General features: G+C 32.7%; 1 protein-coding gene across 6 annotated transcripts in view; it reads right to left on the minus strand.

The window, feature by feature from the left end:
* LOC150083530 (zinc finger MIZ domain-containing protein 1-like) overlaps positions 1-22,444 on the minus strand; it is a 346,825-nt gene that overhangs the window by 47,797 nt on the left and 276,584 nt on the right. For 4 of the 6 annotated variants that reach the window (XM_090378057.1, XM_090378056.1, XM_090378060.1 and 1 more), the window contains 2 exons: positions 8,922-9,260; positions 2,272-2,491 (listed from right to left, as the gene is read on the minus strand). In XM_090378057.1, the coding sequence (XP_090234183.1) occupies positions 2,272-2,491; positions 8,922-9,260 (559 nt within the window). Of the gene's footprint in view, positions 1-2,271; positions 2,492-8,921; positions 9,261-13,670; positions 13,754-22,444 lie in introns of those variants that run through there. The other 2 variants (XM_090378059.1, XM_090378058.1) reach the window with 2 other exon arrangements.

The raw sequence follows: 22,444 nt of genomic DNA on the forward strand, positions 1-22,444 counted from the left end.
CCCGACTGCTCCACAAACATCATGCAAGCAGTGCACTTCAAAAGGCTGCAATTCAGATGTGGGCAGCTGAGAGCTTGATGAGCTCCTCAATATAGATGCTCAAGGGGGCATCCAACCCTGTCCTTCAAGCTCTCATATAGGCCCATAACAACGCTGAGCTGTTGCCTGATTTCGTTACACTCCTTGGATCGTGCACACACATGTCCCATGGCAACATGTCCCGCACCCGACTGCTCCACAAACATCATGCAAGCAGTGCACTTCAAAAGGCTGCAATTCAGAGGGCAACTTCCCCCCCCCCCCCAGTTCTCCTGAGCCACAGTACTCCCATCAGCCCGAGCCTCCCGCTCCGCTGCTCCGGTCCAAGTCATGATTTCGATTCAATTTCAACAAAACTTCAATTTCAGTACAAAACCAAAACCCCAAACCTGCATCCCAACACAGCCATAACGCTATATATATTTTTCAGTATCAAGCACCACCCACGAGTTCCCCTTATATAACCTCCATATCAAGCCATGTATTAGTTAACCATACCGCGTTTGTAATCCAAGTCGTTATATGTATTTAGTCAAAGCACAATTCAATCGACAACGAAGTTCAACAAAATTAATAGACTTCACCGATTAATTGACAATATCAACACTATATACCATACTATACTAATGCTATCTAGTTCGGGACACATTGTCACACAACAAAGGCGGCAAGCCATGAACGGCAAATCTATGGACACCCAAGCATCAATCAACTTCCAAATCTCGCCATCCCAACCCAGAACAAACCAACGATCCTGACCAGGTCTATAAGCCACTTATAGAAAACAATTTGATGCAACAATTGGTCAACAAAGCAGCTAAATATGGCTAAAAAACTTCTCATTCAGCAGAGCTGCAACTTGTAACACATGGATTTGATACCCTTACCGATACTTTTATGCAATTACAAGGCCGAGTAAAGAATAAATACACCAGATTAATCAGAAAATCACAAAATAATGCTATACTACTAAATTTAAATCAAAAGACCCAGAAAAACAATTTCAAATCAATAAACAAGAAAATCCACCCAGCAGCCCCGAACAAGTCTGGCTCCACTAGCCTCATCAGCATATTGTTACTTAATACTGTAACAAGTTTGAATTAGTTTTGTATGTGAACAATCGAGTATAGAACATAGTTCAGTGACAGTATAAATAAAACAAATGCTACCTTGCCATGCATGAAATACTACCAGACAGCACAAGATTGTAGATGTGTTGATTCAAACAGTCACATGTTTCTGTTTGAATCAACACATCTAGAATTGATCTACCAGTATGAAATCCACATTGTAATGAGCTGATAAGATTGATGAGGGGTAGATGATATGAAATATTATATCATAATACAGCAGTGGTGATCATTTCTGATGGGATCTTCACTTTGCAGAGATTCCATCAGAAAAATATACAGTTTTGATACTGCATATTTTTAAAATGTTAAAAAGTTGGTGACTAGATATGTTATAGAGGATCTGACAGGTTTAAAAGGTCCCGGGGAGGGGGTGTTAAAATAAATAGTGATATTTTAACATTAAGTGATACTAGAACCAGGGAGCATAAATTCAAACTATGCATTGGGGGGGGAGAATTTCAAACTGGATTGTAGGAAATTTTCCTTTAGTCAGCAAGATGTTAATCATTGGAATAAGTTAATTCCATGGGTAGTTGAGGAGAATTTCAAAGGTGTCTGGCTTTGCTGCACTGAATGTCCAATACTAATCCTAACTTCTCAGTTCATCTTTAGTTTTCACTCTTTAAGTCCACTCTTTCTGTTCCAAATTTAAAATAACACACAAATTAGTCTGATGACTAAATATCTTAGAAGGTTAATGTCAGGCGGAAAATCAACTTTAATCTTGGACCTAAAATATAAGAAAAGAAAGCTAACAGAAAATAATTACTGTGGATTTCACAGAAAGTTATATACTGGTATTTTCAATGAATCCATTATGTGGCAGAAATTACAACATTTTTATATTTAAGTAACTCCCACTATTACTTTACATTCAGATGATTAACGCTATCAGTATTTTTTTTTTTTTTTTAAATCATTTATTTAAATTCTCATGTGTGTGGCATTCATATAGTCAGGAAACCGATCTAAATGATCAACAAAACCTATACATTGTCAGTGATAATAGTGATGATAAAATATAAGTAAAAAAGTCATTTTACTGCTAAAAATGACAAACTTTATGAAATAATTATTTGGTATAATATTTTCCTACCTGTCCATACTGATTAGTAATAGCTGCTTCATGTTGCTGTCTTTCCTGTAATGCTACAACACTAGCAGTTGCTGTAGCAGTAGCAGTGGCAGCTGCAGCAACCAGAGCAGCTGCACTCAATGCTGAATGAGAGGTCTGGTACTCATTACCATTACCATGGCCTGTGCTTGGGATGGAACCTCCCATACCAGTTGTCATGGAAGAAGGGGTTGGTCCATATCTATAAAAGAGAGAATAAAGAAAGATAATTAAATTATTGGGTTAGCAAACTTTAAATTTTAATGAGAGAAAGAAACCGCAAAACTAAAATGAATAAATAAATTTAATGAAAGAAAATTTACTAAGTTCTTTCCACCAGGAATATAAAATACTAGCATTTCAAATTTTTCCCCTATGTGGGGAAAAAAAAAAAAAAAAAAAAAAAAAGACAGACATAAGTTTAAGATTTAAAAATCATCCCAACATATGCAGGATGGCCAATATAACAAATTTAAAACAAAAATATCAGTTACTGTTTAAAATAATCATGAACAGAATTAATTATATTTAACTTTATATTAAATCACATTTAATTTGGTTAGGGAGAGAAGTTATGAGGTTGTTTTTCATGAAAATTAATTACTATAATTAATAACCATTCTTATACTTTGGTTAAATTTCTGTTTCTAGTGTAACCAAAATGGAAATTTAACCAAAAATCCTCTAGACTTAAAATTCACAATTAATGTTTATTGGAATATAATTAATTACAATGTTCCCAAATTGTAACCCTTTTTATTTTCTACCCCTAACAGCATTGTCTGATGATGGGTATCAGTAAGATGCCTGAAACATCACTGTAAGTGCATAATAGTTTTGAGCTATAAATTTAATAACTATATTATTAATTTCACTTGGTATAAGAGCAGTTATTAATTATAGTAATTAATTTTTATAAATGTGATTTATCATTATGTTCACATTAAAATCAATATACAATGAATAAGTTAAAGAATAAAAGAATAAATGTTTTCTAAAAGTAAGCAAATATTTCATAAGCTTCAAAAAAAAAAAAAAAAAAAAAACTGATTTGCAACACATACACTCAAGCACACTGTGTTGTATCAGCAACATATTTACAATTAATTTTTCACAATTCCGTGAAAACGAATGCTCACATCAATTTAAATTTTTTACAGTTATAGATATTTTATTATTGTTTAAGAAGTTTTCTTAAACAATTAACAAAAAATACTCTTGTTGATAAATAGAAACTAGTTAAGATCATATAATTCAGAGATCTCAAGAAAATACTATTGTGCCATACACATTATGTTACAACTGTCAAATACTTTGGTGATGTCCTTGTGTTCTTCAGGACTCAGCAAGCCAACTGACCCAATAAAAACTCACTCACCTTCAGTCAGCTATTTGGGACAGTGGGTTTTGCTTGATCTGAACATTCTGGCATAAAACCTTGAAAGCTCAGGAGGAGGCTATGTTACATGTGATGCAAATCTGGGTCTCCTGATGATCCCAAGGTTACATGTGATTAAGAAACAAGTAGGAGTGTGGGTGTTGTACACTTATCCTACCATCACTTGCTGCCACGCTTATGGATAATTAGGATAATTACTGTTTTAAAGGATAACTACTACTACTTGTTTTGTCGGTATATATCATACACAACTGCTATATAAAGTGTAAAGCTTCTTTACCAATAGAATATTTAAATATAGTTGTAATGATTAATGAGTTTGAAAAAAGCATATTTGTACAACCTCAGTCAAAACAGGTTCCTGAATTACTTCAATTTTATCATCCCATAAAGTTTGGGCAATTTACATTTAGAATTTAGTATTTACTAAATTCTAAACGTATTATGACTGTACATTTTTAAATATTGTACTTGTGAAAAGCAATACCTACTTAACATATTAAATGAATATGCAAGTCTGAAATTCAAAGCAAGGATATTTATCTCCTGTTAACACAAAGTGCACATGAAGCTGATCACCATTTCTTCATAACTTACATATGAAAGTCAGTTAATAAAAAAAATTTACCCTGAAAAGGAGATTTACTTTAACAGCAGAGCCACTTTTTATTACACATTAACAACTGCTTTGTACTTCTGTTGGGGTTTCAATTTTTAAACTAGGTAGTTAAATTACAGTAAGGCAAACTTCATGCAGACCAATTTAAAAAACATGTACATAAAACAACATCTAACTATAATGTTCCTGCCTGGTGTCAAAACAATAAAACTGAAAAGGAATCCTACATATGTAAATAGTTTTATATAATACAAATTTAGAATTATATTTTTAAAATCTTAAGTATTATTTTCTTTATTTGTTTATAAAGAAAAAAATTCTATGTATGTTAATAAGTATATACACATTGCTCATTTCAATCCACACACTACCACAAAAAATGCATAGCTCATTGTTGAATAATGTTGTCACTACTTTAAGAACAATGAATTTGTTTTTAAAGTTGTCACATAACAGTGTCCAGTTAACAATAGGCCATACATTTTTCATGGTAGCATGCAGATTCAAATGAGCAAAGTTTAACTCTCTCTCTCTCTCTCTCTCTCTCTCTCTCTCTCTTTTCCCCCCTCCCTCCCCACCTTCCCAGCAAGCCCTAAAAATTCTCTTTACAAAAAGTTAATTAAAAAATTGATAAAAATGCCAATTTATCAATCTGATAAGCATTAACTTTGTCAGAATATCTGTAAACAAATCTACACACAGATAAGATTCTTTACAAGGCACAACGACCACTATCATTTTTCCTATGATCCTTTGCTTAGAAAACTAAAGTTTTTAAAGCTATAAAATGCTGTCTGATGCCAATCTAAGTTGTTCAAATTCAGAAAAAATTTATAGCTCCATTACTACTAGTTTCTTTTGTTAAACTATATTCCAAACATATCAAAAAAATCACTTTTAACAAAAAATATTGATGTAACAAAAAGGAAAAGGCTGAAGAAATTCATTGTTTAACTGGCTAAACAATGAATATATACATTTATCATTTGTAATTTTCAATTCATTACAATTTAAAAGAGTAATTAATCTATTCTCTCATCAAATTCCCAACTTTAAGAACAGAGTATATAAGACATCCCACCCCACTTACGTTCCAATTTTTGAAGAAGATTAATGAGGAAATATTAAGTTGAAGCGTTCATTTTTGTATTAGTAATATTACCCAGCAAAAAATTAGATCAGAAGAATACCATGAAAACTTTGTCTAAATCATAAGAATGATTTACCTGAGAGCATCAATCAAAAAACTTCAAATTATTTAAATAGGACTCAATTTATTTATCATTTACTCTGTTACCATCTCACATAGTATAGTAGTGTGTGTGTGTGTGTGTGTGTGTTTGCGCGCACGCGCACATGGCTGATGCAGCAAAAGCCTCCAACTCTTGCATTATACAGCCAATATGAATTCAAAATTGCAATTTAATTATTTAATCTTTTTTCCTCATAACATTAACTAAAATTAATATGCCATCACACAAAAAGTTATTTAATGTTAGTTAATTAATGAATATTTAAACTTAATTTAACCTTATATATTAAGATTGTGTATTAAAATCATATAAATTAATAAAATATTTATATAAAAGCTTATTATATCTTTATTAATTAAAACTCAATGTCAGATTCTGATGAATCAATATAGATTCCTGATTGAATGCACAATTCTGAGAATTATAAAATGATAATTCATTTATATCCTAAACATATTCTTAACTGTAAATACCAAATCACTATATTTAAAGAAAATTTGATTTTCCATATGGCAAATATTTTAGTACAGTCTAATGCTAATGAAATGGGTTACTTTTCCCCTTTTTTTAATAAACCTATTCACCCCAGGAAAAACTATTCTAGAAATTTGAAAATACCATCAAATAGGATATTTTAAAACAAAAGTTTAAGTTTCTAACATTAATAAATATTGAATGTGGGTGGAGTATGAGGAGGAAGCCAGCAGGAATCAAAATTAGCTGCTCCACACAAAGGAAGACTGTTTTCTAGGTACAGTATACAGTATCTATTCAAGTCTCACCTGGCCTGACCTATTTAAAGCTTAAGTGGGCCAAAACATATCAAACTCATACAACTGTCTATATAAACAAGAAAGAAGGCAGTAAGCTTGACTAATATTAATTTAACTGTTCTTAACAGAAGGACTCACTATAGCATTTGGCCTAGCTGCAAGTATAACAACAGCAACAAAAATCATTCAGTCAGGCTTTGGTTGAATAACTCTTCAAGGAACACAGTGACCTCAAAGGCTTAAATATTGATCTCAGGTTTGTAAAAGTGCATAGTACTCTTATTTGCTTAGTAGGCCAACACAAGTACTGAATCTCAACATAGATGATGGCCTGTATTATACTAATAATTAAGTTTTGAATACAGTGAATAACCTTCATGTACAACCCAGGATCTTCTCAACCTAATTTTTTAAACACACAACATATACACATATGCATGTGCAACCCTACTGTTAAAAGGAAAATCATTTAAGAAACTTTCAATAATGAAACAATTCCAGCTAGTTTCTTTTAAACAGCAAATTAATGTTATCAACAAACTGAGCCAAACAAGGAATCTCTCATGCTATGTAATTATTAAAGAAAATATTTAGAGGGAAAAGATTTTGGTTAACAAGGATTTCAGAAGTTTTAGAAACTGCCTATCAAAAACAAATCACTATGTTCAAGCTTTTTTATATTATTTCTCTTATTAACATAATCAGCTGTTCTTAGAGCAAATTAACTTAATTAAATTTAATTGCTTTAATATTTAAATTTAATTTATTCAAACTGACCAATTTATTTAATTAAAATCTAATTAAATTTTGATAATGAGAGTGATCTCCTAATATCAATACTATCACGAAGATCAATCTAGCCTCCTTAATATTACCTCAAACAAAGCCAAGAGATGTTGGGATAATCACCAATTGTTGGAATTAAAATATGCTAGATAATGATTGCCTTATATTTAATGCTACATTTCATCTTTTTAAATAATACAAATCAGCCAGCTTATGGCTGATTTAATTACAATAAAACTACCCTAATTCAAATTTCATTAAAATTAACTGAGTTATTAACCTTCTGTGGGTTGCATCCCTGAAAGGTACACATTTAGTTGCATGACATCTGTCAAACACTAAAAAAAAAAAAAATTCAGTTTTTTTGTTGAATTGAAAATGGCATTTTACTACTTAATTTCTTGTGCACTATAAATATATATATTTTTTTTTAATCCTTACATTATATACCAGTTCCCCCTTCTCTCAATTCAAAAAAAAAAAAAAAAAAAAAAAAGGGTAGTTTTAAAAAAAATACATAACAGATGCAAAGGGCCAAATTATAATGTGCCACTGATGATGACTGCTAGATGAAAGGTGTTGGGTACATTGCAGCTAATTCACCAAAAAACACTCATTCTACTGCACGGAACTGTCAGATGCCAAATAGTTAACAATCTGTAACTAATAAATCAAACTGCAAACAGAAAATACTGTATCATAATTCAGAGAAAACTGGTTGGGAAAGATATGTAGCAAGATAATTTCATTTGCAAATAAAAAAAAAAAAAAAAAGTTTAAAAAAAAACAGAAAATTTTTAAAAAGTGGTAACTGTCAGATGCTAAATTATGAAGGGATTAAAAAAATCCTCTAAAATTTAAATTTGACTGATGAATGAACTTAAATTAATTCTTTCTTCAATTTTACACATCACATACTGAAATGGTGTTTATCTTATTTACATAAATAAGATAAACACTATTTCCCATATTCATTATGTAGCTAATAACTTATATTTGACTAATTTAAAATAACTTAACATATACATGTATTTAACACTAATTTTATCACTTATTATTAATAATAATTATTATATACCATACAATAACTTGTATCATCTTCATTTCATGGAAAAGTTACATTTCTAATTTTCAATGACAATGGCCAAAATACCAGTTTTGATAATAGAAAACATTCTATTGTCATATTCATAAATAGTTAAATCATTCACCCTGTAAACTCTCCATTGAGTGAATTTCAAGGAACTTGTTCTAAATAAAAATATAGAATGTCGATTCCAACGCACACAGAATTACTTCTCCACAACAAAAATACTGCAAAATTCCATACTAGGCAAAAATAGTATTGAAGCACATAGTTTAAATTTTTTTTTTATTTAAAGAATTGTTTAAAAATATTATTCTTGGATTTCAGGTTAATACTGAAATTTATGAGTAAAGTATAATGCAAGCTATACAACTGTGCTTCTTTACTAAAATGTAATTATAATATCATTTAACACATTAAAGTAAACGTTTTAAAAATTAAATTAAGAAACAAGTATTAAATCTACTTGCAAGAAATTACGTTCCCAATACACTTTCCAAAATTAGAATATTGCACTGCTTAAACTAAATTTTCAATGCATCTGAATATAATGTACTCATGAATAAATTTAATACATAATAAAAACTGATAAAATACATTTCTCTAATCATCTGAATGCATACTTTTGTAATATTTTCATGGTCCTGTGCAGTTCAGGTAATCAGAGTTCAAAAAATAACCAAAACACAAGCATAAATTAAGACAGCTTCTTTACCCATTATATCCTGGGGCACTTTGCCTTGATGCCATTCCTGGGGGTGGATATGGCTTTGGAGGAATCCCACCAGGTCCACTTGGATAACCTTGCTGGGCTGGGGAATATGGTGTTTGTGCCATAGTAGTGTTGGTGGTACCTCCAAAAGAACTGTGAGCTACAGGACCACTTTGTGTACTTGTTGTGACACCCCACACTGTCGTGACCACAGAAAGCTGCTGTTGTCCTCCCTGATGATTCTGAGAAGGTGGTGGACCATGTCCTGGAGGAGGAGGACCAGGCTGGGGAGTCTGCTGCCATCCCATGGTGGCCATTGTATTATCACTGAAACATGAATAGCTAAAAATCATGATAAAAAAAAATCATTAATTGCATCCTCATACAACTTTACTCAAAAGATGAAAGCTCACAGCATGAAAAATGAGGATTAAAAAATTACACCATTAGGATATCTTTAATTAAATGCATTGTTAATATTAAACACTGCTTGAAAGCATACACAAAAAAAAAAAAAAAACAGTCCTGCTTATTCCCAAAATTATATACCATTTTGACATATTCATCTTATTAACCTATAAACAATTCATATTTTTTATTAAGTAATTTGGAGAGTGAAGTCTGAGCAAACTATTTGTTGTTAAATCTTGAACTTTAAGGTGGCTGTACAAAACTATGCAATCTTACAAACTGAAGATACTAATATTGTGGAGAGTCAAAGTAACACACATTTAGAGTCATTATCTGCTCAAATTCAGTAATTTTTCTCAATGGTTTCCAAATTTTCTGGTTTTATTTTCTAATAAATGAAAATTTTCTTTTATTGGCTTTTCCTGATTATAACTGTAAAATAGCTTTGATACTGACATTCACTGAGGATGGCCTGGTTTCAAATTATTTTGATAACTAGAGGAATTTCTTGAAAGGCTTTTCACTTAGGGCTGTAGTTAGCCAGCCACAAGCACTGTAGAGTACACACTCACATAATGTATTTAATGTTTTCCATACCACAAACTGATCTAGAATACATGGATTTCCAATGATGATACATGAGTCTGTATTTAATCCTAATATTGAAGCACACACACATATATATATATATACAGTTATTATAGTAAAAGCACAATAAGTATTATACAGATGCTGAACATGTATATGAACACAACAGCATACAGTAGGCCATAAGGCCAAACCCTGGAAATAAACATATAATTAGTAATAAAAAAAATATATATATATATATATATATATACACACACACACACACACATACATACAATGATGATTATGTAGTTAACTATTGGTGTAGAGATACATTGAAAGGGACTTTTTCAAGGGCTAACCCTCTCAATATATCCCACCAATAATTAACAGAGCTCTTGTTTCTGATTGCCATCTGCATGTTTATCAGTGTCCAAATCTTAAATTTAATTTTGTTATAATTTAGTAGCAAACAGGCAAGATAACATTTAGCCTGACAGATACTTTTGAAAAGAATATATAGAAAAAGGAAAAAAGAAGGCCAACTATAATTTTCAATTTCTGTTATGGTATTATTTTTTTATTTATACAAAAGCAAGCTATAGCTAACATAAGGAGAAAGGAAGTAGGGATAAGTATAGTAATAGTACCTCAATTTCCCTTGAATTACTCTAATAGATCTTCAGGTATAAAAAATTTATATAATAGTACATGGGATTTAACCGGGAGCGTAACTGCCCGACCCTTTAGTAAGGGATCTTGGTATGTCTGTAAGAGGACACCTTATGGTGTTAAATAGATAAAGATAATGATAAAATATAGAATAATATAGAAAATTAGAGGAATGGCTAATTCCTAATACCCAATAACTAGCTGATTCATCATAAATTATCTCATTACACAAAACGGTAATGTTCTATACTGAACAGATAATAAATTAAAATAAAGAATAGATAATTTAGAATAACCAATAAATAAGTCAGTAGTTAACAACTGACTTATTTATGTCAGTTGTTAACTACTGAATGAAACACTACTGAATGAAAAAGTTGAGCACATGTTACTATATACCAAACAATTAGTGACACTAGTGCCCTCACAGTTCTGAAGTCTAAAGGACCAACTAATTAAATTAAATAAATAATATTAAATCAAAAGCAGCAGCACCCATATCTCAAGATCTATTACAGTAATTCAGGGGAAATTGAGGTACTATTACTATACTTATCCTTACTTCCCTTTTCCTTATGTTAGCTATAGCTTGCTTTTATATAAATAAAAAATAATACCATAACAGAAATTGAAAATTATAGTTGGCCTTCTTTTTTCTTTATATTCGTTTTGAAGGTATCTGTCGGGCTAAATGTTATCTTGCCTGTTTGCTACTAAATTACAAAATTAAATTTAAGATTTGGACAACTATAAACAGGCAGATGGCAATCAGAAACAGATAGCTCTGTTAATTATTGGTGGGATATATTGAGAGGGTTAGCCCTTGAAAAAGTCCCTTTCAATGTATCTCTACACCAATAGTTAACTACAAAATCATCATTGTATTATATTCATATTTTATTACTAATTATATGTTTATTTCCAGGGTCTGGCCTTGTAGGCCTATTTTAGTCTTTAAAAGTTATTTTGGCCTTATGGCCTACCGTAAGCTGTATACTGTTGTGTTCATATACATGTTCAGCATCTGTATAGTACTTATTGTGCTTTGACTATAATAACTAGATTATAGACTGATGTAATGTACAATCTGCTATTGATGGCATTAATCTGATCTGGCTAATATTATAGAACTCTGTTGATACCCAGAACTGTTCTGCAGGGTTTAGAAGACATTAGCTACCTGATTTAAAATGTTCTTAAACCACTCAGCTTGTGTGTTTAATTCCTATTATTAAAAGAAATTATCCCTAGAGAATTTTGAGTTCTGATTTTATTTTCAGTCAGTTTGAGTCTCCATAGCATAATTTCTTTGCCACTCATTTGGAAAGACCTGGATTAGATTCCCTAACTAAAGAAACTCTATAAAGGTTTTTCATTTTTGCTTAGACTATCTTCAGTTGGGACTGCATTAATTTATAATGGGGTTAATAAACTGGTTTAAATATCCTTCTAAAACTAAGTCCTGTCTTATTTCTCACAAAGAAGGATCTATTACTCCTATGCTCATCTTCAAAGACACTTAGCTTTCTAGACAAGATTACATATTTCTATTAGGGACTACCCTGAATGAACATAAGCACATCACAAATATTGCAACCTCTACTTCAAAAAACTGGGTTTTCTTTTTCACTCTCATCATTACTTTTCTTCTTAACAGCTACTCACCCTGTATGTCTCAAATCAAGGAATAAGCTACTTTTTTTTTTGTATTTTAAATAGAGCTACTCGATAACATGGCCATACTGAAAGTACAAACTTCATTATGCATTGGAATTCTGTTCCTGATGTAACTATTAAGACTGAAACCAATAAAATAGGGGCATCCAACATTTTTTGGCTTAGAGACCAAAAAAAAAAAAAAAAAAAAATACACTGATGAAGGTCACAGACTACAAGAACAGTTCCTTACTCCTAATTACGCATTTTTCAAAACAGAATTTAATTTTTGTTATCAATATGTACATTACTTAAGTTTTAATTTTTTATACTTAATAACTAAATTTGAAAATCTGACAATTACTATAAGACACTAATATTCTTGTTATATGATTATGATAATCCTGTTTGATACTGAGGAAGATACACAAAGTGTCATAAAAAGAAAGTAATACAGAAAAAACAAATATTACTATAAACATATTTTCAAAAGTAAAGCCAGATATTGCTCTCTCTGATGATGTTTAAATAAACAAAAGTTATTTGGGGGCACAAATTTCAAAGTTTTAGTTTGAACTGACTGAACTTGGTAAAAACAACCCTGCCTCCATGTATCATTTCTTCTTCCCAGAAATAATATTTTGTTTGCTATTTAGAATTTTAAAAGGGCATAATGCAAAATATAAAAATATTTTGCATTATGTCCTAAAAGTAACAACATATTGCAGATATATATGCTAATTTAACAAACTATTTAGTTTCTGATGTCCAAGGATAACAAAAGAAAAAAAAAAAATCTAATAATATCTTATTAAAAAAGAAAACAAAGATGTGGATAACCAGTTCATAATATTGTAACAATAAAGAAATTAAAACTATTCTTATCTTTATAGTTTAGCTTTTGTTTCCTACTGCAAATTCTTAGAAAAATTACCCTTTACTTATTTCCTATTTAACACAAATGCATATAATGAATAATAAGTATTTGTGTGTGACCTTCACCTCCATTTACGCTTGTACTTGGGGAAGGGGAAGAATTATGACCCAAAATATAAAACCTCTTTGGAAGTAGTATCATTTATCTTTTGATAAACAATAAGGCCCATATACAAATAAAATACAGGAACAAATACGTATATACCACAGAGTACTACTGTGCTGCATATATTCTTGTAAATAACACAGAGCACTTCAATAGTACCGTTTTACCGAAGTGTTGTGTAATGGTACGTTGTAGACTACATATCACAGAGCAGCACTGTGCTATATATATATATATATATATATATATTCTTATATAATATGGAATATACATTACATATTATATACGATTATTAAACTATAAATTGAGTGAATTCGCATCAATAAAATCATTACTACTTTTGCGCACTGCACGCATATACAGTATATATATGACTTTCAAAAACAAAAACATAAGCCTACACTGTGTCGGCCACGCTGCTAGAATCGACAAATACAGTGAACACAGTTTCCATTCTTTTGTTTCACTACGTTAGGTATGTATCAGTTTTCTAAATAATCTCCTAACTGAGACAGTTTTACATCCCATATTCCTACCAATGAAACTTGGATTTAGGTAAGAAGTAATGTCAGGAAGTATGGAACTAATAAGACATTCTTTGCTGATAGTGGTGGTAGCGTCGTTCGCCAACTGAAAAGACCACTTGAGGTGCAGCTGTTCCCTGCACCTGTCGACGACATGTACACTCTGCCACAGGCCGCGCTGGCAGCCTGCCATGGTGCTAATGCACGTGCCGCAGCTACCACCCCTGTGTTTAAGTTCCAAATAATCAAGTATCTAGTCATGAGCAAGGTAATATTACTTGAGAAAAGAGACAGACAGGAGATTATTAACATCATATAACCGATGAGATACTATTCACCCCTGCTTTCCCCTAACTCGCGCTAATGTCAAAAAGTCATCTTCGATATTTTTTGCAACATAATTATTAAAAATTTAATGAAGTGTTAAATTCTTTCGTAATTAAAAGAACTGCCGAATGGTTTACGCATATCAAGTTTTTATTACCTACGAAGATTAGTTATGCACAAAACCCAAACTGTACTTTTGCGATAAGATAGCAGATTAGAAAATGCTTTGAATAATTAGCATTCTGTGTCGTGATTAATAGTTTCAATTTAGGTTTAGTTACAGAGCATTTATTGATTTACTTCAACATCTAAATGCTCACGTTTCATAAAATGCACCAATGTAAATCAAACTAAAAATGTCTGTTAATTTACCTCTGCTATTTTAAATCCTTTCCGAGTAAACTGCAAAAGTTCGTATCAGAGCTTAAGTTCTATACGCCGATGTTTGATATTTTTAAACCGTTATAAGGCGCCATCTTGCACTATCATCAAGCAGGTACTAATTAAATTCGTAAGTAATATGTTAACAAAGGTCCCTTAACTTTTTTTAACCGGCTTTTACTAGTAAACGATGAGCCGCACTTACAGTTATGAGCTTAAGTTTTAAAAATGAGGGCTTTGTATATTTTAGTCCAAAATGAGAGGCTTTCACACTTCCTGGGCCATCCCATCGTCCAGAAAGGTTTGAACTTTGCCTGAAGAAGCCCTGTGCTAAAACTGAAATGAGGCGTTTCCTCATATGAAGAATTTAATAAAATGATTTTTATTATGTATATATCGCAAAGTTTAAAAAGGGCCGCTTGTCCTTTGAAGATGATTCTCGCTTCGGCCGCCCTTCAACTTTAAACACAATTGATTTATTTGCTCGTGCTAGTGATCTGATTGGAGTGACTGAAGTTTGACTATCCACGAAGTTGCTAATGAAATTAGATTTCATGTGGGACATGTCAATTACTTTAACACAAGATATGGGGATATGATGCGTTTCTATCCAGGTTGGGCATCACATCTTCACCAATGATCATAGAAAATGGGGAGTTCTCGCAATTAGAATCTTCGCCAACCTGCTACTGACCCACACTTCGTTTCTTCCATAATTACTAGTGACGAATCGTGGATGTATGACTATGACACAAATGCCCAGTCCAATGGAGACTACGTCTTCTCCAAGACCCAAGAAAGTAAGGCAATTTCGATCAAACGAAGATCATGCTTATCGTATTTTTTGACTCACAGGGTGATGTTCTTTATGAATTTATCTCGCATCGTCAAACAGTGAACCAGAATACTACAAAATAGTTCTATGACGAGTGCGATGCTATTTGGAGACGTCCAGAAATGTAAGCGTCACGGAATCGGTGTTTATATCATGACAAAGTGCTTCATTAATGTGGTCTCCCATTCGCAATACTCTCGGATTTATTTTGTTTCCCAGGCTCAAGTCCCCTTGAAAGGTCAGATTTGCACGAGTGAGGAAATTATTCAGAATGCAACACAGGAACTATTAGAAATTTCAAAAGAATCAGTAACGTATTGACGATTGATTGTAAACTCTACTGACTTGGTTGTCGTGCCGGAGTATAAACAGAAAATTTATTTAACGCTTCCAGAAGTTGAAAAGGTTTTGGAATCTGTATATGAGATGTCGAGAAAGCTAATTCGAAGCTGACCCGAATATCAGGTGTGCTTCATTTCCCAAATCTTAGTTCGGTTCCGAATTTTTTGATGACATCTCATATTTGGGAGATATATAAAAAAAAAACGGTGGAAATTAATAAAAAAAGGGTCGCCTTCATATGCATTATGTATACGACTTTGACAGTCTCGTTAGCATAAGAAACCCGATAAAATTACGAAAACCTATAAGCTTATACTGAAAAATCAGTCATTCTTGTTTACTGTGTTCCAGTTTAAGTTTACCATATAATAAAAATGTTACTTTAGATCAGTAAATTACAATAGCAATTACGTAAATTGTTTTATTTTTCTTTTCACTTCCAGAATTTATGATGCTTCAACGCTACATTAATATAAATTTAGCAAATATTTTGTACTTTTACTCGAAAATTGAGTTCAAATGAAAACAGCAGCGTTAAAAATGGAAAGAACAAAAAAAAAAAAAAAAAAAAATCGTCCTAATTTGGTTTCGGTTTTATCCAGTTTATTCTTTTTTTTCCTCTCCAATATCCCTTCGGGATTCATTTTGTCTTGAAAGTCTGGGTCACTCTCATTTTAGAATTTGCACCAGAACAGCTAAACTCATGTCACTTCATGTATCTCACGTCTGTATATTGCGTATATTCAATGGTCAGTTTGCCTTTTTTGTAAGATGAAAAGCCATAGTTCCGTAAGGGGAAAAAACACCGCTCTAGAATAGGCAGCAAAGTTGCATGAGTAACATTAGAACAGCCCATTCTACAAGTTTCAATTTGCAAGAGTCTACAAGTTTCAATTTGCATTAGTTTTGACACCCCTGAGAGGTAGCACTCGGATATCATCGACTGGAAGCAACTAGCCCATCTAGAGCCGTTAACACTTTTCTAAGTGGATTAAGTTGCATTTCTGAAAGAATTGATGCTTTTACTCAAATTAGTAAACAAATTTAATTTCATATTAAATTTACATCATTTTGATATTACCAGTGCAAATAAAAAGCTTTAAATCTGAATTGACACATGACAATGATTTATGCGATTGCTTTGTTAATGACGCATCCATTTTAAGAGCTTGGTCATTGAAGTTCAGTTCAAGACATCTATCTACTACTACATAATTAAAACAATTTAAAATCTGCTTTCCAGAACTGGAAATGATTGTTCACAGTTATCTGATTGTGTCTATTTACAAATCTTTTGCTGAAATAAAATGGTGAAGAAGTGGACTATAGAACCCCTCCTCCGATAAAATTAACGTGAAGTTTGTTTTTTTTTAAACTTTTACTACTACTTGATGATTAAAGTTCAGTGGACTGCTTTAACACCACCTCTCTTCAGAAAATTCTAGGAATGCCACTTGTTACTGGCTATGAAAGCGATGTAACTTCCGGCTTGTCTTTCAGACATTGATTTTATTACTGATGTTTAATATTTTTATTGCACAATACATTACTTTTAACTTCGCCTCTTGTTTGATTTAATGTCTTTTCTGATGGTTAAATAACATACCCTAAACTTCAGGTAGCCTAGAAATGTCCCTTCCGGTTCCGATAGTAATTATTATTAATACGATATTAGTACCTTAGAGTATTTTTACAATAGAATCAAGATTAAATATTTATTGTGTTCATAGATAAAGAAAACTTGTGTCAGTGTTCACGTATCTATGTTTTAACCTTGAAGAAAAAAAAAAAAAAAAAAAAAGTATTTTCCGGTCGAAAAAACATACTACCTTATCTGAGACAAAAACTAACGCAGCCCCGTTGTGAAAAAGGCCCATAAAAATTCCTCGCGTCCAGAGCAGCCGCAAATGGATAGGCGAGGTAGACATCGCCTACCTCGCCGCACTCATGAGCGGCAGTTCATGAGTGCGGCAAAAAAAAAATTGACAGTGCTTTCTAATTGGTTAACGTTTATCAGTATTCAACATTTAGGCAGGGCGGCAAACTTTATTTCACTTACTAGCTGCACGTAGGGTCGCAGCGCTACTGCTCGCATCACTGATGGGATTCAAACTCATGTCTTTTCCACGTGGTGTGGAAAGTACATAATTATACCAATTGTGCTGCCCACGAAGAAACGAGGTGGCAATTCTGTGCTGTCACCATCTGCCACTCGTTTAGAGAGGTCTGGGTGTTTGAGCCCTGTTGACGACTGGAGGAATTTCTAAAGTCCTCTTCATTCGAGACTGTAGTTAGTTGATCTCAAGCAGAAGGTGTAGGAGTTTCTCTGTAAATTATTTTGGATTTTTCAGCTCGTACAACATGCAAATCGGCCCTTGAAAACACAATTCTATAAACATAATACACTTACTGTTAATATCAATATTTATTTCTTTTTAAATTTTAAGTGAATATAATACATTATTGTATACTTCATTTAATCTTTTCTCATGCTAAAAATCATTTCATTAACGAAAATTTACTTTCAAGGTAATGTTTTGAAGTTTATAAATTTAAATATCTTTAAATTTAAAAGGGTTATGGGTGGCAACATACTACTGTAATCCGGGCATGGGGAGAATCCTAACCCCCCTGAGATTAGTCGACATAGAGATAGAACCCTCCCAAGTAAAATTAACCTGGGGGAATCTCCCCTTACAAAAATTACAAACCTCACATATGATTCTATAGCCCACAAATAGAAACACAAAGTCATCAATATTCGACTCGAATATGATCCATCTCAAGTTTCTGAAATCGCATGCTCCCACTGTGGCCTTCCTAATTAATTAAAAATGAATAGCAACTTCGAACTCTTGTACAAAGGCAAAGTACCGAACGGCAGGCCTCGAAAGCACACTCCATATTCAATTTTAAATTAGCTGTTATGCCATGTCTGTTTATCCCCCACACGCATACACCTTGTAACTTTGCTTAGCGGATTTGGAACCCAGGCCTTTTTCAGACTATGGTATATGATCCCTTTAATCATACTAATATAAATTAGATCAGCTACTCACATGAAGCTTTTGTATTACTGGTTTCCCCTGTTTTTTGATTTTTTTTTTTTTTTTTTTAATTTACCTGTCTGTTAATCTGTGGTATTGGCTAACTTCTACAGCTAACACTGATGGGCTAAAAAAAATCCTGGAGTACTATTCAACTGAACGATTCTCAGATCTCTAACAGCACACAAATAAAACACAACGCTATTTTCTTGTCAAGAAATTTTTGCTTGTTTCCTTGTCACAAACTCGCCAACTCCTGCACGCAACCAGCTGTTATTTTAATCCTTAAAACCCCAAGGTAATAAATGAAAGTTACAGAAGTTCTATAACTTTCACACACACCCTATAAAAATTAACTTTTTGTTACCTTGAGTTTCATCAAATAATTTTTTTAAAAAATGTTATTTTACACTCTCCAGCAAGACCACTAATTAGGTCACAGGAGTTTACAATTATTCATTGTGACAATGAATACAATCGTTAACTGCATTTGACAGTCAAGCGGACTTGAACAATGGTACACTCAAACACGTGTGCTGTTGAACTCGCTATCTTGATCACTCAGCAACAATGGGTTTAAACACTGATATCTTAGTGTTAAATTACGTAATGGAATATTTGATCTGCTTAACAAAAATTAGAAGTCAGATCATCATGGTTAATCTTGCAAAAATTTAGCAGGGGAAAAAACAAAATTTGATAACTTGTTGGAAATGAAACCATTAACTTTCTATAGATCACGGTTCAATCACCTTGTATATTTTGCTATAAATATACACGGTGATTCACAAGTAAAAAAAAATATATATAATAAAAATAAAGTGTCATATTAGGACCTCCCGAAAACCAAATTCATCTGTCCATGTGTAATATGTCCATAAATTGCATGTATTCTGCGGTCGATTTGCTTGTTTTGCTGGATGAAAAAACCCGAGTTTCCGGAAAAAGTGCTGTTCACGCCTGAGATCGACTAACTCAGACACGAAGTGAAAAAAGCCTACGAAAGTTCCTCCTGTCATTAAAAGGATTCGAACTCGGACTTCTTCCACCGGGTATGAGGAGGTTTGATTATAACCGCTGTGTTAACCGCTGGGACGGCGATTCAAAAATAGTTGAATACGAATTATAGAATCTTATTTTTGCGTTCAAGCCTAAACTAAATGAAGTGTCTTGCGCCAGGATATTTCAGATGTACTGCTGGCATGTTTCAATTGCAGCATCTATCATTAGAGGAGCTGCCGAAGTAGTCATTTTTAAAATGGTGGTATGCCTTTACAGGTGAGGGAATAATTCAGTGTGTTCTGATTTAAAGAAACAGTGTCCGACGTAAATTTAGGACCCATAAACTACTTTATACTTCAGTGCATAAAAATTTCATTTTGGTCGAAACATGAACTTTGTTGTGACTGGCTAATGTTGGAGTCATGCAAAGAAAAGTGGCAGACCAGGCGTTAATGATGAAAGCATCGAAACTGTAAGGAGGACATTTGTTCATAGTCCACGCAAATCGCGCTAGTCAATCCTTGGAGTGCTATAGAGAAGAATATGAGAGCAATAAGGGAAATGTTTGCCCTTCAAGCCATACCGATAACAGATGTTAAAAAGAAATCACTGGCAATGTGCTACATCGAACTCTGCACACAAACATCCTCAATGCCTTGCACATCAGTGATGAGTGCTCCTTTCATGTAAATATATTAATAAACCTGCATACGATTACGCAGTGTGTTTGTGAGAGTCCTAAAGCTAATGTATTTTGTGTAGTGAGCAGAAGAAACTTATGAAAGAAACCGTAGAATAAAGTCATTTTTAGTTCAAAATCCTGTTATATTTAAATATGCTGGAGAACTTTCTGCTTCTTCATTCTCACGAGGATTAGCCAGAAGAGTTATCTATTACTGGCCAGCAAGAAACGCATTTTATTTTACAAGTATCTTGTATTAGCGAGAATCTAAAGCAATGTTTGTTTTATTTATAAAAACTTCACGCGTGCCATTTGGATTGGTGTATCGGAAATAAAAGAAATGTTCCTTTAAAGGCTATAAGTATTTACCAGTTTCCGGAGATGTGGACATAGCAAAGCCCAGATAAGACGCTGAACACACCTAATTCTCATTTCAGACTCCCCTAAATTGGTTACAATATTAAACTTGGTATGCTTATTATACTTTAGCTATGAGGGGAATGAACGTGCGCCTAAGTATAACAGATTTTGGCAAATTTGGTTGAGCATTGTAAAAATGGGGAAGCACTGGGGTACTGTAAAAACAGTGTATCAAACTACCATCGTGCCGTTGAGAATCTTCTCGAGCGCCACCTAGCGGACTGCGAGCCTAGTGTTGGGAATATGTGATTTATACTAATAAATTTAAGCATTTCCCAATTTTTTTTGTGTAACAGATGCTAACAGATTCTGCAACATACTTTTTTATCTGTTACGTTGTGCCAAAATGTGTTGTTTGATCTGACCAAAAAAAAAAAAAAAAAAAGTGGACAAGGAGCTGTTTTCTCCAATGGATAACCAGTTGGATATTTACAATATGTTAATTTTTTTTAAACCTAAAAGTCTTTCCTATAAATTCACTTTCAATGTTTCAAATTAAGTATTTTCCCTGGAGAAACCCAGCTACTGCGTTCAACAACAGGTTAGGTTACCTCAACGAATCAGTAAAATTATATTTTACCTACATAAGGAATTAAGTAAAATATGCGCTGGTTGACACTTTGTGCAAAGGACCAAATTGCAGGGCTCTAGTTATGATCAAGGTAACTTGGGATGTGAAATATCAGTGGCTTAATTGTGTGTTATAATTGAGAAGGTTTGTGAGGTGGAAAAAAGATCCGAATAAAGGCTCCTCTTGAGATCTGTATCATTCTCGGTACAAATTTATGGGTTTTTGATCAGTTCTGAAAAACAGGGAAAAGCGGAAAACCCAACTCCGATATAAATACACCAATATTTTAAACACTAAGTCTTAATTACAGAATTTTCAAAACTAGGTGGTGAATCAGAGAGATGTCCTCCAAGATTTCATCTTTGATTGTAATGATACTCCATCCAATCATTGTGACTAGGTCATACGACAGATATGATATGATATAGTGATGCCTCACAACCTTGTTTATTTTAAACCAATCTCACTTTACTCAAATCCAGTCAAGTCCTTGTTATCTCGTAGACAATTTTATTAGTGTGTCTGTCTGTCTGTCTTTCTAGACAACTATTCGGTTTCGGCGCTGCTTTCTTAACAATAAACCGAAAAACCCTTAAGAAAGGATTCCCGTTCATATAGTTTGTTCGTTTCTAGTATTTTATCGATTTTACAAATCGTATTAACAGAAGACTAAGAACAATGTCAAAACATAAATGAGTTTGTACAGGCAAAAGCAAAACAATCGAAAACTTGAGAATGGTAAAAAAAATTATATGCATGGAAGGTTTTATCAACGGTGGGAAGGTGCAACAGAACTGAAGAGAAATTATGAAGAATAAAAATAATTTACTTATAGCAGTCAAATATTTGTTTAAAATGACTGACAGATATTCCATCTGTTTCTTTGCAAACTTGCATCCAAATATTCACAGTATAAAATACTTTAGTTTCAAAAAGAGAAAACAAACGAATCAGTTCAACTGAGATGAAAAAGTTTAAAAATAATAATAATAATCCCGTTACACACTGCTGGTATACTGTACTGCTCTATATTCATATTTCTGT

This window comes from Mastigoproctus giganteus, chromosome 7, assembly GCF_048544385.1.
Source record: "Mastigoproctus giganteus isolate SK-2022 chromosome 7, ASM4854438v1, whole genome shotgun sequence".
Classification (NCBI taxonomy): Eukaryota; Metazoa; Arthropoda; class Arachnida; order Uropygi; family Thelyphonidae; genus Mastigoproctus; species Mastigoproctus giganteus.